Source organism: Oncorhynchus clarkii, chromosome 17, assembly GCF_045791955.1.
Source record: "Oncorhynchus clarkii lewisi isolate Uvic-CL-2024 chromosome 17, UVic_Ocla_1.0, whole genome shotgun sequence".
NCBI classification, from domain to species: domain Eukaryota; kingdom Metazoa; phylum Chordata; class Actinopteri; order Salmoniformes; family Salmonidae; genus Oncorhynchus; species Oncorhynchus clarkii.
This window is the reverse complement of record NC_092163.1, coordinates 38,518,110-38,545,327: the sequence shown is the minus strand read 5'-3', so window position 1 is coordinate 38,545,327 and position 27,218 is coordinate 38,518,110. Positions and strand designations below refer to the sequence as shown.

General features: G+C 43.5%; 3 protein-coding genes, 2 non-coding genes and 1 pseudogene across 6 annotated transcripts in view; 5 read left to right on the top strand and 1 right to left on the bottom strand.

Annotated features, from left to right (window-relative positions):
- Positions 1–3,557: 3,557 nt before the first annotated feature.
- LOC139370782 (protein NLRC3-like) lies at positions 3,558–4,856 on the top strand (annotated as a pseudogene).
- Positions 4,857–5,885: 1,029 nt separating this feature from the next.
- On the top strand, positions 5,886–8,445 carry LOC139369427 (neoverrucotoxin subunit alpha-like). Its single transcript, XM_071108697.1, has 5 exons — positions 5,886–5,934; positions 6,087–6,213; positions 6,319–6,406; positions 7,476–7,530; positions 7,631–8,445. The coding sequence occupies exons 1-5, from the start codon at positions 5,886–5,888 to the stop codon at positions 8,206–8,208; spliced, it is 897 nt and encodes a 298-aa protein (XP_070964798.1). The 3' UTR covers positions 8,209–8,445.
- A 2,578-nt stretch (positions 8,446–11,023) lies between these two features.
- Positions 11,024–16,314, top strand: LOC139370781 (NOP56 ribonucleoprotein homolog). The gene is made up of 12 exons (XM_071110543.1): positions 11,024–11,126; positions 12,047–12,136; positions 12,237–12,351; positions 12,615–12,779; positions 13,020–13,218; positions 13,485–13,672; positions 13,939–14,090; positions 14,274–14,374; positions 14,717–14,865; positions 15,078–15,199; positions 15,435–15,566; positions 15,810–16,314. Exons 1-12 carry the CDS (start codon positions 11,124–11,126, stop codon positions 16,023–16,025), a joined length of 1,632 nt encoding a protein of 543 aa, XP_070966644.1. The 5' UTR covers positions 11,024–11,123; the 3' UTR covers positions 16,026–16,314.
- On the top strand, positions 13,731–13,855 carry LOC139371747 (small nucleolar RNA SNORA26). The gene has a single exon (XR_011627425.1). It is a non-coding gene; the product is annotated as a small nucleolar RNA SNORA26 (small nucleolar RNA).
- LOC139371736 (small nucleolar RNA SNORD57) lies at positions 15,277–15,342 on the top strand. The gene has a single exon (XR_011627414.1). It is a non-coding gene; the product is annotated as a small nucleolar RNA SNORD57 (small nucleolar RNA).
- A 746-nt stretch (positions 16,315–17,060) lies between the features above and the next one.
- The window catches only part of LOC139370780 (ubiquitin associated protein 2a), a 35,728-nt gene continuing 25,570 nt past the window's right edge, over positions 17,061–27,218 (bottom strand). Inside the window, exons 12-27 of one of the 2 annotated variants that reach the window (XM_071110540.1) lie at positions 26,500–26,791; positions 26,105–26,361; positions 25,569–25,762; positions 25,008–25,281; positions 24,619–24,655; positions 24,354–24,522; positions 24,069–24,099; positions 23,670–23,940; positions 23,419–23,510; positions 22,988–23,038; positions 19,804–19,894; positions 19,168–19,548; positions 18,974–19,078; positions 18,618–18,688; positions 17,660–17,842; positions 17,061–17,421 (exon numbers count right to left, since the gene is read on the bottom strand). In XM_071110540.1, coding sequence (XP_070966641.1) covers positions 17,326–17,421; positions 17,660–17,842; positions 18,618–18,688; positions 18,974–19,078; positions 19,168–19,548; positions 19,804–19,894; positions 22,988–23,038; positions 23,419–23,510; positions 23,670–23,940; positions 24,069–24,099; positions 24,354–24,522; positions 24,619–24,655; positions 25,008–25,281; positions 25,569–25,762; positions 26,105–26,361; positions 26,500–26,791 — 2,595 coding nt within the window. In that variant the 3' untranslated portion in view covers positions 17,061–17,325. The remainder of the gene's footprint in view (positions 17,422–17,659; positions 17,843–18,617; positions 18,689–18,973; positions 19,079–19,167; positions 19,549–19,803; positions 19,895–22,987; positions 23,039–23,418; positions 23,511–23,669; positions 23,941–24,068; positions 24,100–24,353; positions 24,523–24,618; positions 24,656–25,007; positions 25,282–25,568; positions 25,763–26,104; positions 26,362–26,499; positions 26,792–27,218) is intronic. The other variant, XM_071110541.1, reaches the window with a different exon arrangement.

Genomic DNA, 27,218 nt, shown 5'->3' with positions numbered 1-27,218 from the left:
CTCAATGAAGTGACATGTAACCGACATGTAAGAAGTGGTTACCCTTGATGTCCAGCAGTCAGTGGTAAGACTCTTCCCCTCACTGAAGCCTGTGTGATCTCATACAGTTATGGAATATGTGATTTTGAAAGGGTTTTCCTGCTTGGAATTGTGTACATTGGATATAGACTATTGCTATATTTTCTAAAAACCTGTCCTTCACGATCGAAAATGGCTGGAAATCAGTGGCAATCATTTTAGCCAATGCAATATCAATTTGGCCTTGTTTTGCTACAGACATATACTTTGGCATAAACTGGTCCATAGAAGACTACGTTGCTGTGGGTCGCGGAGTCGGCCTACTTGACTGAGTGGATGTATCTCCACGTGTGGAAGTGCTGGATCCACCACTACCACTAGGAGGCACGCTAGCATAATATTTATTTTTTCGTTCTTTGAATTAGTTAATTCTATTCATTTAAATGTTTTGATTATTCATATCTTTATTTTTTTATATATATTTTTCTAAATAGATTCGCCTCTTCTGATATGCGTGCCGGCTCCCAATGTTCACCTACAAGAGCCGACTCTTAGAGCCGAGTCGTTCGCGAACGACCCATCACAACAACTCCATTGGTCTGACCGCCCAAAAACAAACAAATTGCAGGACTGTATTCAAGCAGTCGAAATGTTTATCCGTCTTCGTTGTTTAATTTCAAATATTGTTTGAACAAACTGTTCACGTATTGGTGAGTTATTGTTTTCTTACTTGAAACTGAAAAATGTTTTCTATATAAAGACTCACTAGGCTACCTTTTTGTTTTTGGAAAATACGTTGTGGGCACATTCTAAAATGGCGGGTTGGACCCGAAGGTATCCTTTGAAGAGGTTACTGGACTATTTTATGAAGCACGTATCACTGTCGTCGAAACAATGTAGTAATACCTCAACTATGTAACGTTAAGTAGAAGTGCTCCGAAAAAATTAAGTAGAAAATGTAAAGCTGTTATCTGTCATTTGACAGACTCATTTGACCAACCTACTGACCGATCCCTTAAAACAGAGATTGCAGAAACGGCAGTAAAAGTGCAGTAACTGCAGTCGACTGTGATAATTTGGACGCAGTAATTTCAGAATAACTGCAGTTATACTGCACTCATACTACAGTTACACTGCAAAATGACTGCAGTAAAAAAAAGTGTTATTTTGGACGCAGTATTTGCTGCTAACTTAGACTCTGACTGTAATATTTTTTCATAAGGGGTACAATAACAGTAGTAGTTAAAAAACTCTTTGCCAGGAAGAGATGTGAGCCATAAAAACCTCTTTCCTCAAAAAAATGACGAAAATAGGTGAAACTAGAACATAAATAAGTAAATGTTGCATAACAACAAGCAACCCACATGACACAACCCAAAATATTTAATATCTGCCTTCTATAGCTTGTGACGTTCTTAGCATGTACATAGGTTATAGGGTACACCCTGAGCAAATCCCTGTCTCAGCTACTGCGAGCATAATTTTGGTTGTGAAAATAGCTAAAATATTCCTGACACCCCCCCACCCCAAACCTATAGCACATAAAATTACCATTGCGTTAGGTTTGTTAAAATAGAGCCCAGCCCGAATGTTAAAGGAAATATTCACATTTTATTTACATTTTCCAGATGTAGCAAAGAAAGTACATTTTCTTTAACATTCTGTGTTTTGTCCGTATTGTTAGTTTAATACAATAGTTTAATACATTTTTAAATGTAGGAATAGCTTAATTAATGATGAATAAACTATTTACTAATCCATCAAATGTTTTATTACCAGGTGTTATCATAAAGTGCTACCCTTGTCGTGTGTGTGTGTGTGTGTGTGTGTGTGTGTGTGTGTGTGTGTGTGTGTGTGTGTGTGTGTGTGTGTGTGTATGTGTGTGTGTGTGTGTGTGTGTGTGCTCAATTGTGGTTAAAACGCTCTCCCTTCCTCCCTCTCACTCTCTCTGCAGTGAGTTGGAGGTCATCCACAATGCCAGTCCTCAGTGTCCGGAGACCTAAAAACACATCCTTTCTGAAGCGCACTACCACACAAACTTGGAGGACACTTTATGGTGTTTCTCCCACATCCACTCATAATGCATTTAAATCAACAAAAAATGAAACTTAATTGAATTATTATTTTTTTTGATGATGAAAACTACGGAAACAAGAAAGACATTTCAATGAACATTTTACCTTGTAGAGTAGCTAATGAGTAAGAAGTATCATAAGTATTTAGTTTGACTGTGATAATTGGAAGGTACTAGATTGAGGGCAACATTTTCATAGTGCAAAAACATTGTGCAGATTGCAGAACTCGTTAATCTTATTGTAATCTGGCAGCGTGATTTCATTTGAAACAGTTTTAAAAATGTGCCTTTGTAAAGAGGCGACTATTTATGCATTGCTCGGTTTACTAAACTCTAGTTAAATAATTGCCTCTTTCTAATGCACATTGTTAAAGAAACGTTCAAGGCAGATCATCCTACACTAGTAGTATTGGAAGACTGCTCGGTATATAAACAATATCAAAAGAGGGGATTTGGCCCAGAGATTAGGAAAAGGGTAGATGAATATGGACTCAGGTACCTTGATATAGGGCCATCTGTGGCAATAGGAAATGTGCCACCATGGTTTTATACAAAGCCATATGTTAATCTTAGCCTGATCAAAGAAAATAAACAGTGGTTTAAAGAAAATATAGGAACAATAGTGGATCAATATATTGGTAACCAGTTTTATTCTTGCTTGGCAGTATACACAGATGGTTCAAAGGATTCCATGAATGGGAAGACTGGAGCAGGTGTATTCCTGAGTTCAATGTTAATCCATGCAACAAATTATTTATCTGTATATGCAACAGAAATGGTTGCTATAATTGTTGGATTGCAATGGCTAGAGGAGGGGCAACCAAGAAGAACAGTAATATGTTCAGGTTCTACATCAGTTTTGTGCAGTCTAAGATCTGGGAAAATGGAACGTGAGGATTTATGGATAGAAATAATGATGATGTCGTTTGTGTTAACAAGAAATGCGATAGAGGTTCAGTTTTGTTGGATTCCTGCTCATAAAGGAGTCAATGGGAATGATATAGTAGATAAAATAGCAAAGAAAGCAATGAAAAATTATTTTGTGGATATAGGCCTACAGGTGCAATTAGGGAGAGGAGAGTAAAACATTCATATCAAACACTGTTGGATTGTTGTCAGAGGCAATGGGATGCAAGTGGTGAAGGGGAGACAGTTTTATAGAACAAGGAAATCTGTACGAGAAAATGTAATGGGAACAGAAAAGAGGACGTTATCTTGTCTAGGATGAGATTAGGACATATGGTATTGAATTATTCTGAAATTGATAGGGAACCATGGTACTGGTATGTGAGATGGGCGTATGGTAAAATAAACGGTTGAACATGTAGTATTATGTTGTGAATTTTATGACGTAGAGAGGGGTGAATGATGAACATGAAGTGTGGCAGATTGAAAAAAGATCCCCAGGGAAAAAAGCAACAGACACTCCAATCAACTGCAATGACCTCTTCAAACCCTTACCAGGAAAAGACCGACCCATCAGAACTGTAATGACCAAAGGCATCGCTGGAATCGGAAAAACGGTCTCGGTGCATAAGTTCATCCTAGACTGGGCAGAAGGAAAAGCCAATCAGGATGTGGATTTCGTCTTTGTTCTTCCTTTCCGTGAGCTGAATTTGATCAAAGATGACCAGTGATGACCAGTACAGTCTTTCTGAACTTCTGAATGACTTCCACCCTGAACTTGCAGAGATAGAAGACACAAAGACATTTGCTGTTTGTAAAGTTCTGTTCATCTGTGATGGTCTGGATGAAAGCCAACTTGAATTGGATTTTCATAAAAACAAGAGGTTGACTGACGTTACAAAGACCTCATCAGTGGATGTGTTGCTTACAAACATTATCAAGGGGAATCTTCTTCCCAAAGCTCTCCTCTGGATAACATCACGACCAGCAGCAGCCAATCAGATTCCCCGTAAGTGCATCAACCAGGTGACCGAAGTATGGGGTTTCAATGACCCACAGAAAGGGGAATATTTCAGGAAAATAATAAGTGATGAGAACCTTGCCAGCACAATAATCTCACACCTTACAACATCAAGGAGTTGCTACATCATGTGCCACATACCAGTCTTCTGTTGGATTTCTTCCCAAGTCCTTGTACAAATGATGATGACAAATGAGATTGGAGATATCCCAACAACTCTGACTGAGATGTACACTCACTTTCTACTCATTCAGACAAACCTGGCAAATGAAAAGTATCAGGGGTGAAATGAGGCAGATGCACAGAAGATCTTGGAATCACGTAAAGACTTCATTCTAAAACTGGGGAGGCTAGCATTTGAGCACCTAAACAAAGGCAATCTCATGTTCTATGAGAAGGACCTGAATGAGTATGGCATTGATGTCAGTGAAGCTGCAGTGTACTGTGGGTTGTGCACAGAAATCTTTAAAGAAGAGTCTGTGTTGTACAAAAAGAAGGTATATTGCGTTGTGCATCTGAGTATCCAGGAGTTCTTTGCTGCTCTGTACGTGTTCCACTGTTGTGTAACAAAGAACGTCAAGGAGCTGGAGCCTTTCCTGAAAAATTAGCCAAAATTATGCCCCTTGGATGAGCTTTCCTTGCACGGGCTTCTGCAGATGATAGTTGTTAAAGCCTTGCAGAGAAAGAATGGACACCTGGACCTGTTTCTCCGATTCCTTGTTGGCATCTCACTGGATGCTACTCAGAAACTCTTACAAGGCCTCCTGCCACAAAGTGAGAATGGCTCGGAGTCTGTTGAGAAAATGAGAAAATATTTTAGGGATCAGGATGTTTTATTAGGGGATTACTCACCTGAAAGATTCATCAACATTCTCCAATGTTTGACTGAGATGAAAGACAATTCAGTACAAGAAGACATTCTAAAGTATCGTAAGTCAGAAAATTGATCAGAAACAGTCGGAAACTGTCGGCTACTCATTGCTCAGCACTGGCTTATATGCTTCAAATGTCAGAGGAGGTGCTGGATGAGTTGGACATAAATAATTACAAGACAGGTATCACAGGTCATCTGAGACTGCTTCCAGTTGTGAGAAACCGCAGAAAGGCAATGCAAGTATTAATGCAGAATTCACACATACCACATCCTTATAAATAAGTATTTATCCTATTTTTATGATATGCAACTTGTTCAGATTTGTATTATCATAAATTGACATTTTTGCAATGCTGAGGGCCTTTTTTGTATACCTTTTTAGTTAGAAGCACTGGGATTTAATTTCTCAATGGCTTACCTGGAAAATCCAAATAATTCACAATACAGTGTTTAAGAGACCCTGACGTAACATAACATCACAGGTTATATGAGTTGTATTTTCTCTATTCTTGCAGATTGTCTGGCATTGTACTCACAAGTCAGTGCTTTGAATTGTTGGCCTCCATTCTCCAGTTTGCAGACTCACCCCTGAGAGACCTGGACCTGAGTAATATTGCGTTTCATGACAAAGAGATGTTATTCTTTGCTGGATTGAAACCTCCACACTGTAAACACTAAGGTCAGTTATTTTGGAGAGGTCCAGATAGGATATCATGATAACAACCCAAAGAGTGACTAACAAACTGTTCAACAAAGTTTCAAATTGTTACCCTGAGACCATGTTTTGAGAAATCAAACCGTAATGGACACGCCCAGTAATGAAAGCATGTCATTAAATGTGTACATGCTTTGTGTTCATGTTCACTTCACACAGATGCTTTCTTTGCTGAAATAAATCAACAATAGAGTAAGACGACCTGTATTTAATCACTTGATGTCTCTTTCTTTGTAGACTCTCAAGCTGTAAATTCACAGAAACGTCTTGTACGTCTATGATTACTGCTCTAATGCCAGTGAGCTCACCACCTACAGCCGCAATCTGTAAGTTGAATTTTGTGTCGAAAGTATTGCCTGATGCATGCCTTGTGAACTGTGCAATGGTTGCCATACATTGGCCTTTGATTGCTTTTTGTGTCGTTGTGTAGTTTAGTTTTCATCCTTAATCATTTTTGTATTTTATTGTATTACCACAGGGGGCACAGAAGTTACCGGTTGGGCCTTAAAACACCTGGACCTGAGTTTCAACAGACTGAATGATTCAGGCATTGTGTTGCTTTCTGCTAGGCTGGAGGATCCACACTGTAAACTGGAGAAACTGAGGTCTGCAGAATGATTGTGATTTTGTTCTCACTTTTTTTTACATAACCTGTTAATATCTTGTTATATCTTGTGTTATGTCTTTATGTATCATCATTTCTCATTTAGGATGAGTCGGTGTTCTCTGATAGAAACATGTTGTTACACGTTGGGCTCAGTTCTCGGCTCAAACTCCTCTCCCCTGAGAGAGCTGGACGTAAGTAGCAATGATCTACAGGATTCAGGAATGAAGATGCTCTCTGCTGGACTGGGAAATCCACACTGTAAACTGGAGATACTGAGGTGGGAAATACATGGGGACAAAGGAAGAGATGCCTACATTTACAGAAATATAATATTCACAATAATACTTTTTAAAACTTGTGTTATACAGTGCCTCCGGAAAGTATTCAGACCCCTTAACTTTTTCCACATTTTGTTATGTTACAGCCTTATTCTAAAATGTATTAAATAAATAAAAAATCTACACACAATACCCCATAATGACAAAGCGAAAACAGGTTTTTAGAATAAGTTTTTTTTAAACAACAGAAATGCCTTATTTACATAAGTATTCAGACCCTTTGCTATGAGACTCGAAATTGAGCTCAGGTACATCCCGTTTCCCTTGATCATCCTTGAGACATTTCTACGACTTGATTGGAGTCCACCTTTGGTAAATTCAATTGATTGGACATGATTTGGAAAGGCACACACCTGTCTATGAGGTCCCCCAGTTGACTGTGCATGCCACAGTAAAAACCAAGCCATGAGATCGAAGGAATTGTCCGTAGAGCTCCGAGACAGGATTGTGTTGAGGCATAGATCTGGGGAAGGGTACCAAAAAATGTATGCAGCATTGAAGGTCCCCAAGAACACAGTGGCCTCCATCATTCTTCAATTGAAGAAGTTTGGAACCACCAAGACTCTTTCTAGAGCTGGCTGCCCGGATAAACTGAGCAATAGGGGGAGAAGGGCCTGGGTATGACACTACAAGCTCGACCCATCTGTATTTGGGGAGTTTCTCCCATTCTTCTCTGCAGATCCTCTCAACCTTTGTCAGGTTGGATGGGGAGCGTTGATGCACAGCTATTTTCAGGTCTCTCCAGAGATGTTAGCTTGGGTTCAAGTCCGGGGTCTGGCTGGCCCACTCAAGGACATTCAGACTTGTCCCGAAGCCACCCCTGCGCTGTCATGGCTGTGTGCTGGATAAACTCAAGTATGCTAAATGTGCAAAACTTGTCTTGGGTCCCACTCTCTCCAGATTTCTATGAAATATTACCTAGAATTACAATATATTTGAAATAGATTTGTGGTTTAAACCGGAGCTGCTTAAGAAGTGTAAGTGTCTTTGCTAATGATATTGCAATTCAATACAACTGCTATTGACCCACTGGTTATGATAAGATTCTCTCTCCTTTGACTTCTCTTGCTTCTCCAGATGCCACTGAAGTCACTCTGGACCCAAACACAGCAAACAATTTTTTCTCACTGATTGAAGAAAACAGAAAGCTAACATGGGTGGATGAAGAACAGACATATCCTGATAACCCACAGAGATTTGAGGAAATGCCACAGGTGCTGTGTAGAGCGCCTCTGACCAAACGGCATTACTGGGAGGCAGATTTCATTGGGAATTGTGACATAGGAGTGGCATATAAATGTATTAGCAGGTGGGGAAAGGCAACAGATTGTAAGCTGGGAGCCAATGACAGGTCTTGGTGTATGTTCTTCGAAGAAAAGAACCGTTACCTTGCCCGCCACAATAATAAAGAGAATCATATTCTTTACCCAACCACCAGACCTGATCCCCAAAGAGTAGGAGTGTATCTGGACTGGCCAGATGGCACTCTGTCCGTCTACAGTGTCTCCTCTGACACCATGACCCACCTGTACACATTCCAGGCCACATTCACTGAGCCCCTCTACCCAGCTTTTGGGGTAATGGACTCATTAATGGACTCATCCGTGTCCCTTGCGGTTACTAGTAGTCCAGTGCCAGCTGAAAATCCTGCATAGTCTTGGATAAGGTACAATTCCTTATGTTGGAGGGTATTTTGTTTCACAGCCTTTTCTATTACATTTTCATGACTGAATTTGAATGATGGAAAAGTTGAATGGGACATTATTTTTTCCATCATTGACAGTTAGCTTGTAACTTTGGGTTTAAAATAAAGAACAACTGTTGGTTGTTGCAGTCATAGAAATGTAATGAATGAAATGGTAATTCGGTGGTGTAAAGTTCTTTCATATGACAGCGACAAGGGTTTTAATTTGCCCATGATTTGGCCATGTCTGTTTGTAAATAAATATTTGTGTTATCTCATAGCATATGCACAGTGTAAAGCACTAGGTAACTTTTCTGCATGTTTGTCAAAATGCATATTAAGATTTTTTTTAATGGATTAAAAGACACTTGCTTCTATTTGAATTATCCACTTCATTTCAAGTGTTGACAATCAGTAGACAGTGTTAGAATCGCAGAATCTTTAGCTCCCACTAACCCAACCCAGTGTCCAGCATGGTGCTGAAATTCAACAGTTTTTGTCGCTGTCCTGGGGGGTTATATACAGTGCATTTGGAAAGTATTCCAACCCTATCACTTTCCAAATGTTGTTACGTTACCATCTTATTCTAAAATGGATTAAATAAAACATTTTCCTCATCAATCTACACACAACCAAAGCAAAAAAAAAAAAAACATTTTAGCACAGAAATACCTTATTTACATAAGTATTCAGACCCTTTGCTATGAGACTCGAAAATTAGCTCAGGTGCATCCTTTTTCCATTGATCATCCTTGAGATGTTTCTACAACTTGACTGGAGTCCAGCTGTGGTAAATTCAATAAATTGGACATGATTTGGAAAGGCACACACCTGTCTATATAAGGTCCCGGAGTTGACAGTGCATGTCAGAGCAAACCAAGCCACCAGGTCGAAGGAATTGTCTCTATAGCTCCAAGACAGGATTGTGTCGAGGCACAGATCTGGGGAAGGGTACCAAAAAATGTATGCAGCATTGAAGGTCCCCAAGAACACAGTGGCTTCATCATTGTTAAATGAAGAAATGTGGAACCACCAAGACTTCCTAGAGCTGGATGCCCGGCCAAACTGAGCAATAGGGGGAGAAGGGCCTTGGTCAGGGAGATGACCAAGAACTCAATGGTCACTCTGACAAAGCTCCATCTCTGCAGCACTCCACCCTTCAGGCCAGACAGAAGCCACTCAGTAAAAGGCACATGACAGGCCGCTTGGAGTTTGCCAAAAGGCACTTAAAGGACTCTGCGACCATGAGAAACAATATTATGTGGTCTGATTGTCAACAACTCCAGTCACCCAAGTCATAGACTGTTGTCTTTGCTACCGCACGGCAAGCGATACCGGAGTGCCAAGTCTAGGTCCAAAAGGCTCCTTAACAGCTTCTACCCCCAAGCCTTAAGACTGCTTGAACAATTAATCAAATGGCCTACCAGACTATTTGCATTGACCCAACCCTCCATTGTTTTTACACTGCTGCTACTCACTGTTTATTATCTATGCATAGTCACATAACCCCTACCTACATGTACAAATTACCTCGAGTAACCTGTACCCCTGCACATTGACTCGGTAGAGGTACCCCCTGTATATTGCCTCAGTATTGTTATTTTATTGTGTTACTTTTCTAATATTTAATTTTTTATTTTAGTTTATTTTGTAAATATTTTCTTGACTCATCTTAAAACTGCATTGTTGGTTAAGGGCTTGTAAGTATGCATTTCACGGTAAGGTCTACACCTGTTGTATTCGGTGCATGTGACAAATCAAATTTGATTTGATGAAACCAAGATTGAACTCTTTGGCCTGAATGCCAAGTGTCACGTCTGGAGGAAACCTGGCACCATCCCTACAGTGAAGCATGGTGGTAGCAGCATCTTGCTGTGGGAATTTTTTCAGTGGCAGGGGCTGGGCCTAGTCAGGATCGGGGGAAAGATGAACAGAGCAAAGTAGAGAAAGACTTGATGAAAACCTGTTCCAGAGCATTCAGGACCTCAGACTGGGGCAAAGGTTCACCTTCCAACAGCACAACGACCCTAAACACACAGCCAAGACAGCGCAAGAGTGGCTTTGGGACAAGTCTCTGAATGTCCTTGAGTCACCCAGATAGAGCCCAGACTTGAACCTGATCAAACCTGAAAATAGGTGTGCAGCTACGCTCCCCATCCAACCTGACAGAGCTTGAGAGGACCTGCAGAGAATGGGAGAAACTCCCCAAATACAGGTGTGCCAAGCTTGTAGAGTCATACCCAAGAAGACTCAAGGCTGTTATCGCTGCCAAAGGTGCTTCAACAAAATACCGAGTAAAGGGTCTGAATACTTATGTAAATGTGACATTTCTGTTTTTTATTTTTAAAACATTTGCAAAAATTTATAAAAAACGTTTTTTGCTTTGTCATTATGGGGTATTGTGTGTAGATTGATGAGACAAATGTTTTTATTTAATAAATTTTAGAATAAGGCTGTAATGTAACAAAATGTGGAAAAAGTCAAGGGGGTCTGAATACTTTCCGAATGCACTGTACCTGGAAGTCTGTAGTGCCTGGAATAAACAGGGTATATAGGACTACTTGGAAGCCAGTAATCAGAATGGTTAGTACATTTAGTACACATAGGCTATACTACATTATATAACAACCCATTGCAATCATGCATAAAGCCCATGGTAAACCTCGCAGCATCCCAACCACAGACCGTATACATAAATCCCAACTCACAAATCAATCAACAAGTGGTGCCCGACATTATGCTAAATTCATTAATCTCGCGATACAAAGTCGACCCCACGGTACTTCAGTCATGTGGCTGGGTGTTGGAAAGCAAGTGAAGTCTTTCTACAGTCGTGCAGCAGAGGAAAGGACACGTCCAGCGTGTCGCAGCTGATATTTTGCAATCATGGTAATATTTTGATCTTTTTGCACGACATTTGGATGTTTAACCATTTAAACACCAAGAAATAACTACTATTCGTGGTTACACATGCTTAGGAAAATATGATGTTCGTGGCAAAACTACAATTTTCAGCGCTGAACTAGCTAAGCTAACTAGCTAACTTATTTGGCATATAGATTCAATTTCAGGGTGGGAAGTTGACGAGCTAGCAAGTTAAGTGATTGCGTAATGTGTCATAGTAAAACATGTAACTATTGTATGCAGTAATTACTAGCGAACTACAGTGGGTAACGTTCGCTAGTGCTCCCAGCAGAGAGGTGGGGGAAATGGATGTTGGCAGCCTCGATGGTAGGCCTCTGTCTCAGTGAAAATTCTGATTTTGCGAAAGGAAATGGGTGACTATCAATTAATGAACATATTAAGCAAATAGATAACGCAACACACGTTTATGAACGTTTGTGATACACGGTAAGCGTCTAATTTAGCTCCCTTTACAAAGTGCGTAAGGTTACTGCGTGTTGGTCCCATACAACACGTGGCTTGGCGCTCGTCTTGGTAAAGCATTTGGCACGGGAGTTAAACGAGGCTCACGCTACTTTTTGGCAAATACTATCAATTACCTGTATCATATCACATCGGCTGTGTCGTCCACTTGTGAATGACTATTCTTGCCTAACATTGTTTAATTTGACCATTTGCTGTAATTTTACGCACCACGTGGATAATTCCATCATGGCTGCATACACGCGTGCAGCAGCGCTTTATCGCCCACGTCTGGTGTTTAAGCAAGTTAATAACGCGTTTCGCTACCTCCACAGTGATTTAATAATTTGGTTTCAGTCATGATTTTTTTTCTTTCTCTGTCGTATTTAATATGTAGCTAGTTTATATAAAGTTTAATAACCTAATGCGTATCTCTTCCACAGGTGCTGTTGCATGTGCTGTTCGAACATGCAGCAGGGTATGCGCTCTTCGTTGTTAAGGAGGTGGAAGAGATTGGCATGCTTTTGCCTCAGGTACGAATAAACAATTCATCCACAAATATGATGACATTTGACGCAGGTTTACCCATATTCGTTGACGGTTGGGGAGTTAATCTTTACGCCCTCTCCCCAGGTTGAAGACTGCGTTCTAAACATTGGGAAATTCAATGGCATGGTGAGCCTAGCTGCTTTTTTCCCGTTCAAGTCGGCCCAGGCTGCTCTAGATAATATTAATGCCATATCAGAAGGTGAGTTGGTTGCTTTATTTCGTTTACTCAATTGTAATCCAAGCTCAGATGTAATGATGTTATACAAAAATCTGTCAATCCTCTGAATGACTGTGCTGACACCAATCATCAAACCTGAACTTCTGGGCCTGGCTATATTAATTATACCAGATGGCATTAGCCAGTATGTTAACACACCCCCAACTAATAATACTCTTATTTGTAGTCTATAAAATAGTACTCTTATTTGTAGTCTATAATTCAAATTGTTGTAATTGTTTCAGGTGTGGTCCATGCTGACCTGAAGCTGTTCCTGGAGACTAACCTTCCAATAGGGGGCAAGAAGAAGGCAATGCTGGGGGTAGGTGATGCCAAGATAGGAGGAGCTCTGCAAGAAGAGCTGGGCTTGGCCATCCAGACTGGAGGGGTGGTGGCAGAGATATTGAGAGGTGAGTACTCAACTGGGCTACAGTACAAGTTATTGTGGTGGGGGGGGGGTCATCATTTATGTTGACCAGTAGACAGTGTGCAGCTGGGGATGTCTGGCCTGTGGTGATGTCAAGATTATCAATCCCTGACCCTCGTGACGGTTTATACTGAAAATCTGAACGGCCGCCAGTGCCAATGACCCAGGTTGTGAAAATACCACCCCGTGCATACTCACAGTCACTTACTGTTCTCACCTGAAGGTGTGCGTCTCCACTTCCACTCCCTGGTGAAGGGGCTGACTGCCCAGGCTGCCTCCAAGGCCCAGCTGGGGCTGGGCCACAGCTACTCCAGGGCCAAGGTCAAGTTCAATGTCAACAGGTCCGACAACATGATCATCCAGTCCATTGCCCTTCTTGACCAGCTGGACAAGGACATCAACACCTTCTCCATGCGTGTGCGGTAGGTACAGCTGCTTTGATTACTAAGTCTCCCTCAAAGGAGATGTGGTACGTAGTAGTAGACCAACAACCATCCACTGACACACTTGCTAATGGGACCAAATGATGTTTATACCAAATCTGTCAATCCCCTGAACTCGTAATGTTGAGTCTTCCATCGGTGCTGACGGTCCCTCAGTATAAATGTAAATTATGCACTCAACCTGGTGGTTTTGATTTTCCAAACATTCCCAACTTCTGCTCCCTCATTCCCGTTCTGGTTTATAGTGAGTGGTATGGCTACCATTTCCCAGAGCTGATCAAGATAGTGACGGACAACTCTACATACTGCAAGATGACCCAGCTGATTGGCAACCGGAAGGAGTTGAGTGAAGAAAGTCTGGAGAGCATGGAAGAGGTGGTGATGGACAGTGCCAAGGCCCAGTCCATCCTGGAGGCCTCCCGCAGCTCCATGGGTCAGTAGCCATGTCCCACACTGTCTATTATATGCATGTATTAAAAACAACCCCTTTTTTGCCCATCTAGGACTTTGAGGTGTCCTATATGACCAACACAGAGGGGTAGATTATTGTAGTTCTCTCATAAACCTGTAGTGAAGGCTCAAATCCTTCCTGTGGATCCTGTCGGGAGATACAAAATGTATATTTCAGTCTTCACTGGTGTTTGTACAATGAACGCTCGTGTCCCTGGTATCAACGTTGCCGCTCGGTCTTTTCTGTAGGCATGGACATCTCTCCCATTGACCTGATCAACATTGAGCGGTTCTCTAACCGCGTGGTCTCACTGGCTGCCTACAGGCTGGAGCTCCAGGAGTACCTTCACTCCAAGATGGGCCAGGTGGCCCCCAACTTGGCCGCACTCATAGGAGATGTGGTATGTAGTGACCTTACGACTGTCCACTTGACACTAACGGGACCAAATGATGTTTATACCAAATCTGTCAATCCCCTGAACTCGTAATGTTGAGTCTTCCATCGGTGCTGACTGTCCCTGACACCTCTGCGACCAGTGACATGTTCACCGGCCAACTTCTGACATGTCGTCTCTTCCCCCTAGGTGGGAGCACGCCTGATCTCCCACGCCGGCAGCTTAACCAACCTGGCCAAGTACCCAGCTTCAACTGTGCAGATCCTGGGTGCTGAGAAGGCCCTGTTCAGGTACTGGGGCACCCCCTCCCTGCTGGGGAAACTGGCGGCTGCTGTGATGGCAGGGCTGGGGCGGAGCAGAGAAGGGTGACTGGGTGTGACCGCCTCGGGGTGATCTCTCTCTCCGTTACGCACCCCCACAGTCTGAGCAGCCGCCCAGGGCACTAAGAGGTAGATTACTTGGCACTTTGTTCTAGTCTTGGGCCATGATAAATGGGTTATGGCTGTACTTTCGTTCGAATTAGGAAATCCAAATACAAACTGCGTAATCAACACTTACCTGTTGGGGAAACATTTGTTTCCATAGCGAAGTTAACTTAAACTGGTAACCCAACAGCCATTTCCCGCACACAGGGCTCTGAAGACGCGTGGCAACACCCCCAAGTATGGCCTCATCTTCCACTCAACCTTCATTGGTCGTGCTGCAGCCAAGAACAAGGGGCGTATCTCCCGTTACCTGGCCAATAAGTGCACAATCGCCTCAAGAATTGATGCCTTTTCTGGTGAGTGATGGAAAAGGGTTGTTTCATGGCCTGTTCACTATGTCCCGTCTGCCATTATTTGCGATGATGTTCTTATTTTTCGTCAACAGTAATCCACCTCCGGGTGTATGATGGTGATGAGTTAACTACTGAGCAAATCCAAGGTCTTGAGTATTGTTGCTGGTTCCCCCTGCTGGCAAATGGTGTAATTGAATTTCTTTCCAATCTGACAGATGTGCCCACCTGTGTGTTTGGTGACAAATTGCGTGACCAGGTGGAGGAGCGCCTTTCGTTCTACGAGACCGGAGAAGCGCCTCGCAAGAACCTGGACGTCATGAAAGAGGCTGTTATACAGGTGCGCTGACATTGAAATGGGATCCGTTTTGTGAGCATGATTTTAGTACTTTCCCCGTAGATGTTTAGCTTATTTGCTGTGAGTGATGACAACATTTTCCCTGACTCACATGTGGGGGTTTACTGATTTAATGAGCCTGACACTGCACTAAAGCACATCTCCACTGCTTCTAGCAGCCCTAAGTGGCTAGTCTCCTAGAAGTATAACCATGCTGTTTTGCTTACCCCCCTCCTAGGCCGGAGAGGTGGCAGCTGAGATAAAGATCAAATTGGCAAAAAAGGAGAAGAAACGCAGGAAGCGGGAGAAAAAGCTGGCAGCCCTCTCCACTGGTGACGGCGAAGAGGAAGCGGGTGATGGCGAGGCAGGGGTAATTATTGCTTCAGCTGTCCAGTCTAACTGAAGGCATGTTTTGATTTGAGATTTGACCCTTCCACATGGTTCTGTCTCAGTGTACGACATGCTAAACTAACTTGACTCCGAACCATTGGCTGGTCCCCTACAGTGGCCCAAATCACTGAAGTGAGTCGGACATTACAACTCTCCATACGGAAATGAGCGTAGACCATGGAGTAATTCTGAAACATCCTAATGTAATGATCTATGTCTTTAGGCGACTGAGAACGGCGAGGCAAAGAAGAAGAAAAAGAAGCCGGTAGCCGAGGCCATTCAAATGGAGGAAGAGGCTTCAGCAGCAGAGAACGGAGATGCTCCGGCCAAGAAGAAAAAGAAGCGAAAGTGTGAGGCAATGGAGGTGGAGCCAGTGGCTGAGGAGGCTCCAGAAACCCCCCAGACTGAGAAGAAAAAGAAGAGGAAGAAAAAAGACTGAATAGCCGATATTTGGCTTAAACTTCTATTGTTTTTTTTTAAAGTTCTGTACAGTTTTGTTGCCATCTTATTTTTTAGCTTTGGATGTAAGAGGTTGTAAGCCAACTGGCTTGTGTAATCAAGTTTCTCAATTTGAGTCTTTCGGCTCCCTAGCCTCAACGTACTACACAGGAGGTGAATATTCAGCTCAGTGCATTGATGTTAATGTAATAATCATCACACTTGTATGTAAATACTTTCATGGACATTTTCTATCAAATCTGTTCAATATAAATGTGCTTTCAACCATTTCTCACGTCTCTGAAATAATTCCAGCCAATTTGATGTAAAGGGGGATAGTTGTCTAAACCAGTTATGCGTTCCTTACTTTATCAATCTGAATGGTTTGAAACTGGTGAAACACTGAAATAGATCCCGCTTGCTGCCCTGTATGTAAACGAGCTCTCGCTGAATGCAGCTAATGATGACATGAAAGCATCTAACCTCACATTTTCCCAAGACATGGGCAGGAAGCTTAAATTAACATGCTATTGAGTGCACAATTTATGAACATTTGGGCAGTCTTGGTGCAATGGTTCAGTCAACTGCTCGTTGCTGCCATCTAGTGGCAAATCAATTATGCATTTCTGTGCACATTGTTCTACACGTGGTATCAAGAATATGCCTTTCGGGTGAAAATAAGGTCAGATCATTAAGTGGGCACGATTTCACCTGTGACACCACACTGGAATGTTTTCTATAAACCAATTGCAGTGAGATCAATACAACGACAGCTTCAATCACAAGCTTGATGTAAATGTGTGCTAGGAATATGGGGGAAAATACCCTCAGATTAAATCTGAGAATTTGCACTAATCGTAGTCATTTCAAATCTGAAGTAACGAGACAATTCCTCTATGCCAATACTTTGAGCTCGCTGTATAAAAGGTGGGAATTACAAGCTATCAAAGTACCCTCAATAGAAGTGTGAAAAATTATGCTTAGCCGTAATGTACATCAGGTTTGTGTGTGCATACAAAAATCATCCACACCACGCTTGTTCAAGTACTGTATATTCAACTTCATAATTACTTCCATGATATTTGATTCCTATCATCCTTCAAAAAAAATCTAAACCAAATTTCATGTCCTACAAATACATACATAAATATATTTTACATACAACAGCCATACATTTTTAAAGGGGAATAATGAGTGAGGAGGGGGGTGTTAGTGTGTTTTAGCCTGGTGTTGTAAAATACTTTGCCCCCCCCCCCTCTGGTCTGATTGGGCATGATGCAGTGTGTACACACACAGCCCTGTCAGTTGCCCCAGTATGGGGAGCTGCCGTAGCTGGACTTGTTGACCTGGCTCTTCTGCTGCATGCTGCTAGACTGGCCTCGCTGGCTAGGACCTCCCTGCATACAGAGACAGAGGACAGTGTCACCACACTGATATAGACATGCAAACCAGAGGTAGGCAAAGTGATGGCTAGTGTGGGTGCAGGCTTTTGTTGAAATAAAACTGATTAACCAAATCAGTCTTGAGTAGAATCAGGTGTTACTGCTTGGCTGGAACAAAAGCCTACAAGCACAGGGTAGGATTGCCCACCAGTGGCATGTTAACACAAGGTTGTAGACTGGGTGGAGGTGTTACCTGTCCGTCCTGGGCCAGATGATGGTGCAGCATCTGGGAGTGGGGTTGCTGGTGGGCAGGCTGCAGGATGTGGAGGAAGGGGGCGGGAGCGTAGCCACCCGGGGCCCCTCCAGGACCCCCCATAGCCGAAGGCAGGTTGAAAGGAGGGGGAGTCCCCGCATGGAAACCCTGCTTATCAAAGGACTGGAAACAGACAATTGGAGAGCAAAGTCAAGGTCAGTGATTAGATTTATCTGGAAAAAAAATACCATAACACAGTTAAGCTCTGGCAAAGGACTAGAATTGAAATCATAACTGATAGAGTATTGTGTTAGTGTATGATCCCGGGGAGATATGGACTAATGGGTATCGTAATGATGTACAATGGAAAAAATAACGCAACATGTAAAGTGTTGGTCCCATGTTTCATGAGCTGAAATAAAAGATCACATAAATGAACCTGAGGCCCATTGTAGCGTCATTTATCCGCCATCACCTCATTTTTCAGCATGACAATGCACAGCCCCATGTCGCAAGGATCTGTACACAATTCCTGGATGCTGAAAATGTCCCATTTCTACTATGGCCTGTATACTCACCAGACATGTCACCCATTGTGTATGTTTGGGATGCTCTAGATCGATGTGTACAACAGCGCGTTTCCGTTCCCGCTAATATCCAGCAATTTCGCACAGCCATTGAATAGGAAGTGGGACAAGATTCCACAGGCCACAATCAACTCTATGCGCTGCATGAGGCAAATAGTGGTCAGACCAGATACTGAGTGGTTTTCCGATCCATACTTTTCTTTTTTAGGGTATCTATATTCCCAGTCGTGAAATCCATAGATTAGTGCCTAATTAATTTATTTAAATTGACTGATTTCCTTATATGGACTGTAACTCAGTAAAATCTTAGAAACTGCTGCGTTTATATTTTGGTTCAGTGTAAATACAAATCTGAAACACAAACATCTCACCTGGGTCTTGTTGTAAACACTTCCACTGATTTCTGGGACCCCGGAGTTGCCTGATGTCACAGAGATGCCGCCTAGCATACGATAAAATATTTAAATAGTTGGACAAACATTCGTATCACAGTCAAAAGCATGACTTAATGCCTCTTAAAATCAGGACAGCTTATGACTTTTGCCCAATACTGATGAAAAAATGTATCAGATGTCATTGAAATGGCAATATTTATTTATTTCACCAGGCAAGTTCTCATTTTTAATAATAGAAATACATTTAAAAAAACACCACAAGAGTTAGAACCGTTCAAGCATGGTAACGATATGGGGTCAGATGACCGGGATTTAATGGGAGGGTGAAGTACCTTTACCGGGGCCTGTAGTAGCAGATTTGGCCTGGCTCTGGGAGGAGTTGCTATAGCCCTTGCTATAGTCTACTCCTGCTTGGCCCTGGGTCAGGTCCTCATACCCTGAGACCAAAACAACAACATAACTCTCTTTTCCACAGTGGTCAACTAGATTGTTGGTGTGTGTGTCTCCCTCTCTCACGGTAACCAACCTGAGCTGAAGGTGTGCTGGCCGTAGCCGCTGGGCTGCTGCTGCTGGAAGGGGCTGGCTGAGGGGTTTCCCAAACCCACACCGTGCTGCTTGGCTGGCCCCTGTCCCTGGGGCATGAACATGGTGTGGCCGTACTGGAAGGCAGCGCCAGGCATCCCGGGGTAGTAGGGCAGGCCTGTGTAGCTGTAGCCTGGCGGGAGGAAGGCCTGCTGCTGCTGGCTGTTGTGGTGGCCCTGGGGTTGGCCTTGAGGCTGGGGCTGGGGGGGTTGTGGCTGGGCCTGGTTCTGCCCTTGGCTCTGGCCCTGTTGGGGCTGCTGTTGGGCCGACAAGCTGCTAGGCGCAGGGGAGGTGGAGTCACCCCTGCCAAACTTTGTGACTTCACCTGCAGAGGAAGGGAGAGGAGGGAAGATTACGGAAAACGTAACACATGGTAAAGATGTCCCCCAGGGGTGTGTGATCGTACCTGTTACTATTTTAGCAGAATAAACATGAACGATTTTCCATTTTTTTTTATCCCCCTCAGCTCCATAGTCATGGAACTATTGTCAAGCTAGTTTACAATTCCAGGACCTAGTTCCAAAAGTTTCAAAACAGTTGACAAAAAGGGTTTGACAGTAGCGCTGCTAGAGTTGCTTACCTGAGTAGGGGTTATTGGCGAGGCTCCCATCTCTGCCAGAGAGTGCTGCAGGACCAGGGAATGTGATTCCGTAGTAATCCTGCAAAGAGGGCTTTACGCAGAGAGAGACCAGATCAGAAACATAGAAATCCAAACCTGTCTAATTGGAATGAATGGCAGTAGAGTAGTAGCCTGGTTGCAGTCTCTGTTCAGCTATTACGTTCCACTGCTTGCCACTCCTGTCTCTTTTTTTCCAAAGAGACTGGCCTTCCAGTTATCTTTAAATATGAACATTTATCATTAATGAACTTGAGGAGATCGGAGGATTTGATTCTGATTCGATAACCCTCACAGCTATCATCCAATCACAATGTTTATGCAAATTAGACTGATAGGAAAACATTCTAACTTATTTCATCAATTTCATTGGAAACATTCTAACATTGGGCATTCTAACCTAATACATTTCATTGTAAACATAAACATTGGGTGCGAGAAAAAGGATTCGGATTCCCCTTTACTGCATTTTTACCACCAGCCAATGTGATCAAAACACAACAGAGAAGCTCTCGCCATTCAAACTTCACCGCCAGTTCACCGTGTGAACACTGTAGCTTATTTTATATCCAGCAAGCAAAACCTCCAAATCTATACAGTACCAGTCAAAAGTTTGGACACATCTACTCATTCAAGGGTTTTTCTTTACTTTTACTATTTTCTACATTGTAGAATAATAGTGAAGACATCAAAACTATGAAATAACACATATGGAATCATGTAGTAACCAAAAAAGTGTTAAACAAATCAAAATAGATTTTATATTTGAGATTCTTCAAAGTAGCCACCCTTTGCTTTGATGACAGCTTTGCACACTCTTGGCATTCTCTCAGACAGAAATACTCCTCGGCACCCCTCCACAGACAATCCCGCAGGTGAAGAAGCCGGATGTGGAGGTCCTGGGCTGGTGTGGGTACACATGGTCTGCGGTTGTGAGTACAGGTTGGATCTAAAACGACGTTGGAGGTGGCTTATGGAATGAAGGAATGAACATTCAATTCTCTGGCAACAGCTCTGGTGGACATTCCTGCAGTCAGCATGCTAATTGCACACTCCCTAAAAACTTGAGACATCTGTGTTGTGTGACAAAACTGCACATTTTAGAGTGGTCTTTTATTGTCCCCGGCACAAGGTGCACCTCTGTAATGATCATGTTTATTAATCAGCTTCTTGATATGCCACACCTGTCAGGTGGATGGATTATCTTGGCAAAAAAGAAATGCTCACTAACAGGGATGTAAACAAACTTGTGCACCAACATTTGAGAGAAATAAGCTTTTTGTGCATTTTGAAAATCTCTGGGATCTTTTATTTCAGCTCATGGGATCAACACTTTACATGTTGCGTTTATATTTTTGTTCAGTATATATTGCTACTTCTGGGACATGCATTGTGATAGGCTACTGGTTCAGGATCTATAAGAGGAATAGAGAGAGGATGGAAGAGAGAGATGCCAATGAAGATGCCAGAGTTTGAATTGTGCAAGAACGGAACAGATCTGTAAGTTATATATTTTTTTTAGGCCTTGCCTACTACACTGAATCAAAGCGATCAGCATCTGTGCAATTCATCCAGAGACAAAAACAGGATCTGTCTGATGTGCCAATGAATTGAAGACGAACATCACCAAATGTGTCAGTTTAATTAAATGTACAATAATAAAAAAGTGTAGTACCTAGGCCTATTTGAGACCCTGGCTGTTGACCTAGGCAACGGATTGCCAAGCAGGGACTGGAGCTACTTATCGGAAATGGCAAACTCGCGTTCTCATCCATAAACGCATTTTCAAGTGCACGCGCACTGTCCGGCAGCTCACATCAGCAGGTAGCCTTATCATTAGGAGAGACGTCTAACGTGGATCGCAAAAATAATGATTAGGATCACATTTCCTAGACGTTTGTCAGCCAAGCACGAGTGATCAGTGTAGCCTTTTATCGTCCAGACATCATGTTGAACTATCTTCACGCATAGATTAAAAACCACCAAGCTTTCATCGTTGACTCAATTGAATGAAGAACAAAAAAAATCTGAATTACTGGGGGAAAGTTTGGAAAAACTAATGTCCATTCAGAAAGTTTCCTAAAGTATCCTGTCTGGATTCCATCTCTTAATTAGAGGAGAGAAAAATAACATAGCTGAAGTGAGCATAACACAATTGTAAAAATGTAAGCAAGTCCCGATCAGGAAACACGAGGAATGACGACAAGTGGCAGTTTTGCGTTTCTTTCCTCGTGAATAGGATGCGACCGAAGCAAACGTAGCTCGATTGAATCTTATGGGCTAATACAGTATTTTCTGTATCATTATTTCTCGCTGTCTCTCTCTCAATACGTAGTCCTTTCTAGCCACTTTGAACAACATGATTTTGCATTGACACCGCCTTCTCACAAGGTAATAACCACACCCCGTTATAACGGTATTGTTAATTGTTCTTCTTAAAATTCTAATTCTATATTGTGCCAAATTTGCACGCACTCCATGTTCCATAACGTTGTCATGGAAAATAGATTGCTTTTAACTGCCAATCAGAAACTGCGCCGTAAATCCCCCCCTGTATACTGAACGTTGAGATTGTCGAAAGGCCATTCTGTTAGCTAAAAAGACTGGTACACAAATTAGTAGAGTAGGGTGTTCAATCAAAAACACATCTTTTGACCAATTGGTAAAATGATGTGTAGATAATCCTCTAAGAAAACCAATGGTTCAAAATGTCTCTATCATAATTCGTTCAAAAGTTATGTTTATTTTTTTTACCCGTGTAGGATGGCCAAAATTGGGTGACTAAATCAGACAAAAAAAGTGGTAAAAATACAAATCTGGAAAATAGATTTGCGTCAGCTAGGCTGGATGCTGTGCGAGAATTAAGGCCAACTGACAGGCTCACTGTTGAACTCATCTTTCTTCTCGAATCCGGAGGACATAAAACAATATAGAGGTGAGATAGATATCGATTTTGAGACATGACATACAATATTTTTTATAGTTTAGTATACACTTTTCATATTAATATGAAAATCCTGTCCTTTTTCATAGATTTCTCACAAAAACAATATGTGGGGAAGTGCCAAGTGCCAAGATGGAGGCAAGGTGGCTTCAAAACAGCGCCCCCTGTCAGTCATCAGTGCATATATAAATCATTGAGACTCACCATAGGCAGTCTGGACTGTAGCATGTGGAGGTCCTCATAGCCGTAGATCTGCTGTGGAACACATGGCAAATACAGTCACTTGAATGGATCATACACCCAAATAACAAAATATGTTTCTTTACTTTGAAAGCAGGGAAAGGAAAAGCGGGATAACCTAGTCAGTTGTACAACTGAATGCATTCAACTGAAATGTGTCTTCCACATTTAACCCAACCCCTCTGAACCAGAGAGGTGCGCGGGGCTGCCATAATCAACATCCACGTCTTCGGCACCCGGGGAACAGTGGGTTAACTGCCTTGCTCAGGGGCAGAAAGACCGATTTTTACCTTGTCAGCTCGGGGATTCGGTCCAGCAACCTTTCAGTTACTGGCCCAACGCTCTAACCACTAGGCCAGGAGAGACAGTGACACACAAACAGACACAATAGTTACCGGGTAGGCAGGCAGCAGGCCTCCTGGGCCCATGATGTACTGGTTGGGCAGTAGTGGGGGAACCCCCTGAGACAGGTTAGGAGGAGCTTTACCTGAAAAACACAAGAACAAAACACACTGCTATCTAGACAGAATTACAGTTTCACTTATAGTCTTTACGTTTGTGTTTTAATATGTAGGTGAAAGTGACTGTATTGGTGTGTGTATACATGTATGCGTGCGCGCGTATATTCATGCATGTTTGTGTGTACCAGTTGAGGAGGAGAGCAGCGGTGCGGTCCTGGGGGCCGAGGAGAGGTTCGCTTGGGCCGTGGTCCCATTGGCACTGAGCCCCAGTGCTTGGCTGGCGTGATGCCCGCTGCCACCCATGCTACTGACCATGCTGTTCATGTGGCTCATGGTGCCCATGATGTGAGCCATGCCGCTGTTGACCTGGTGGAGTGACTGGGCTGGGGCCTGGGCAGAGGAGTAGGAGCCAGACGAGGGTGCCAGAGAGCTCACACTACTGTCTACACTGGTATACTACACAGAGAGAGGTAGAGTGAGAGAAACCGAGAGAGTTAGTTACAGAGGAGGTTGTACTCGGTATGGTATCTCTTAAAAGAAGCGTGTGTGTGCGGGCGTGTGTCTGTGTGTTGAACAGTACTCACAGTGAGAGAGGAATGACTACTGCTGCCATGGCTACAATGGGGGAGAGAGAGAGAGAGAAAGATACATTAATGAATGTCCTTAATATCCCCATTTGCCTTCTGCTCTTGATTTAGATATATTTACAATCCAGTATCTATAAATTGACCGAAGAAAGTAACTGCATTTCTAGCCTATAATGGCAAAACTTGGAATTCTGTATGTATAAATTGTCTCTAACTCACGTCAATGCAAGCACGTAAAGGCAAGTGCGTAAAGGCAAGTGCGTAAAGGCAAGTGCGTGTTACCTGCTGAGCGGTGCCAGGCTGGCAGAGGGCATGTCGTGTGGCAGACTGAGGAGTGCCGAGCTGTGGGAGGGTATGGAGGAGGGCATGAGGGCAGAGGGGGCAGGGGCACTGCTGGTACTGATGCTCAGAGAGGGAGACTCCGGCTTTGGCGTAGAGGAGGCTGACGAAGCTGGTGAGAGAGAGGGAAACAATCAATTAAAAAACACAAATCCTGAGGTCAACTGACAAAAAGAGCAGCACAGAATGAATGAAATGTGTAACTTACGGTCCATAGCAGACGTCCTCACACCGTTCAGACCGTTCTGTTGAGACGAGCAAACGACTAATTAAACATTGGATTCTTCACCCATGTCAACTTTACTTGATTATCCCAACATTGCGAAATGCATCTATCATTTATATTTCATACACAACAAATGATGTGTCTCATTATTGCACAACCCAGGACACTGTGTGGGAGGCCTGAGTCTTGTTCATTAGGGCACACCATAGCCAAAACCTTCTGCAACAGAACACAAAAACAAGCGATTCTTATAGGACAAGTTCAGGTAGTCTATCCCGGTTTCTGGACGTTTTCTTCCATTTGGTACCTAATGAATACTGTTGGCCTGCGGTGTGTTCGTTATGGCTTACACTAGCCAAACTTAGACTCACCATGATTGGCCCGGGTGCCTCTTTACTCTGGGAGAAGGCCAGGTGTGAGTGAGGGGCCACAGGCCCACAGTCATAACCGCTCCCCACTGAGACAAAGGGAGACGTGGAAGAGGAGGAGGGCACCGAGGAGGAGATGGAGGAGGATGGAGTGGAGGAGCTGACTGTACCCATAGAGGAGGGGGTCAGGCTGGGCATGGGCACCGACGGGGAGTGGTAGACAGGCTCAGAGGATGAGAGAGGGAGGGGGACGGAAAGAGGGGTGCTCATAGATTCACTGGAGACAAACCGAGAAGGAGGTTTTAGTTAAACTATGTCGAGACACTTTAAAATGTATAATAAGAAGAATTCGTATGGACTTCTAGGGTGAGCTAGCATGGTCTTCAATCTGTTGACCACCCCTGGGGTGTGTTCAGGAGTGCAAAATAACAGAATATACACAAGAAATTGTGCTGAAGAGATCGGACTGTCTAAGGCGAAATGTGGAATCATGTAAACTGGTTATTTTTTCTGTCTGTAACTTTCACCTCCCAGAATACACCCGCGGTGGAGATTGTGACCCACCTGAGGGGATTGGAATAGAGGCTGGTCTGGCTCTGTGGGGCCGGGGTGGACTCCCTGGAGCCCCCGGTGACACACGTCTCCACGGGGCCAAAGTCTGGCAGGGCTGCCTCCGAGCCAAAGTCCAGTGCTCCGAACTGAACGTTAAGACCGGGGACGTCGGCAGAGCCAGGCATTTCCACCGCCGACGAGGGGATCTGGAGTGGAGGGGAAAGCTGTTACTCAGAGGGGACTCATTGAAGGGAAACAGCATCTTTATTATTACTAATCTTGATTGCCAATCCCCTCAAACACCCTTAGCTTCTTCATTTAGAGCAGTGCTCTTCAACGCTGGGAATTGACCAATTAAGAATCAAGACCTTGATTAGATCAATCAGATGTGTTTGTACTGGCCTAAAACAAGAACCTTGATAGCCAAGGTTGACCATTCCTGTCCTACACACTGGGTGAAGCCCAATTCTTTCCTTGATTCCTCCTGTCCTTGATTCCTTGACCTCACACAGGGAATCGAGGAAATATTTGTCTGTGGTTCCTTTTACCTTAGAGGTGGGAGGTATCCTTCGTTTCTGGGCCTTTAGCTGTGGAACGCGGTGCTGCTGCAGCGAGTTGCTGCCTTGAGTGTCCGGCCCGGCGCTGTGGGCAGGCTTGGCACCGATGGTGGCCAGGGGGGTTCCCTGGATGGGGGAGGGAGATTGGGCTGGGCTTGGCTGGCGAGCAATGGGCAGAGAGGGGGCGCCGTGTCTCTGGGCCAGCTGGCTCAGCACCAGGGATGGCTCAGGCTGCAGCTTAAAGTCCCCTGGAGGGCGAACACACAAATACAGATCAGTCAGGCATACGAACTCAACCACCACATTCAGACACTTGGCCATTTAACAAAAAAAATATGCCAGGTATTTGAAATGATAGATTATTTTGGTTAATCTGTGTTACTCACGGCTGAAGTGGGAGGTGTGTGAGGAGGATGTGGCGCTGGGCTCTGGGACCTTGATATCCCAGCTTGAAGTGGAAGGCGGTGGGAGAACAGGGGCGGTTCCTCCTAGCCCTGGGAGTCTACTCCCCAGAGAGGTGTTACTGGCCCCCTGAGTGCTGGGAGGGGGGGCTGCCTGGGAGGATGGGAGAGGACCCAGGCCCGGGCCCTTTAGCTGCTCCAAGATCTGGGCCCCCGGACTGGACTGACTCCTCTTAGACTGGCCCAGGTCCCCGAAACCTGCCCCTAGCACTGACGACTGGCAGACAGAAGGAGAGAGTTGAGTGAATGGGGCCCTATGTTAATACAAGCAAAATATGGCAACCAAGTAAGGGAAATACCACTTGACTTTTTCAAAATGTTGTTAGGTTACAGCCTTATTCTAAAATTGATAAAATTGTTTCCCCTCCCCTTATCAATCTACACACAATAACCCATAATGACAAAGCAAAAAAAGCAATTTATAGCAATTTATTAAAAAAAAAAACAGAAATATCACATTTACATAAGTATTCAGACCCTTTACTCAATACTTTGTTGAAACACCTTTGGCAGCGATTACAGCCTCGAGTCTTCTTGGGTATGACGCTACATGCTTGGCCCACCTGTATTTGGGGAGTTTCTCCCATTCTTCTCTGCAGATCCTCTCAAGCTCTGTCAGTTTGGATGGGGAGCATTGCTTCAAA

Excerpts from the sequence above, each read along its gene's own strand:
- LOC139369427 (XM_071108697.1), top strand. The coding sequence starts at position 5,886 with ATGATTACTGCTCTAATGCCAGTGAGCTCACCACCTACAGCCGCAATC. Across the intron at positions 6,407-7,475 it reads CTCCCCTGAGAGAGCTGGAC|AATTACAATATATTTGAAAT; the intron begins GTAAGTAGCAAT and ends AATATTACCTAG. Across the intron at positions 7,531-7,630 it reads ACCGGAGCTGCTTAAGAAGT|ATGCCACTGAAGTCACTCTG; the intron begins GTAAGTGTCTTT and ends TTGCTTCTCCAG.
- LOC139370781 (XM_071110543.1), top strand. Across the intron at positions 13,219-13,484 it reads ACCTTCTCCATGCGTGTGCG|TGAGTGGTATGGCTACCATT; the intron begins GTAGGTACAGCT and ends TCTGGTTTATAG. Across the intron at positions 15,200-15,434 it reads TGAAAGAGGCTGTTATACAG|GCCGGAGAGGTGGCAGCTGA; the intron begins GTGCGCTGACAT and ends CCCCCCTCCTAG.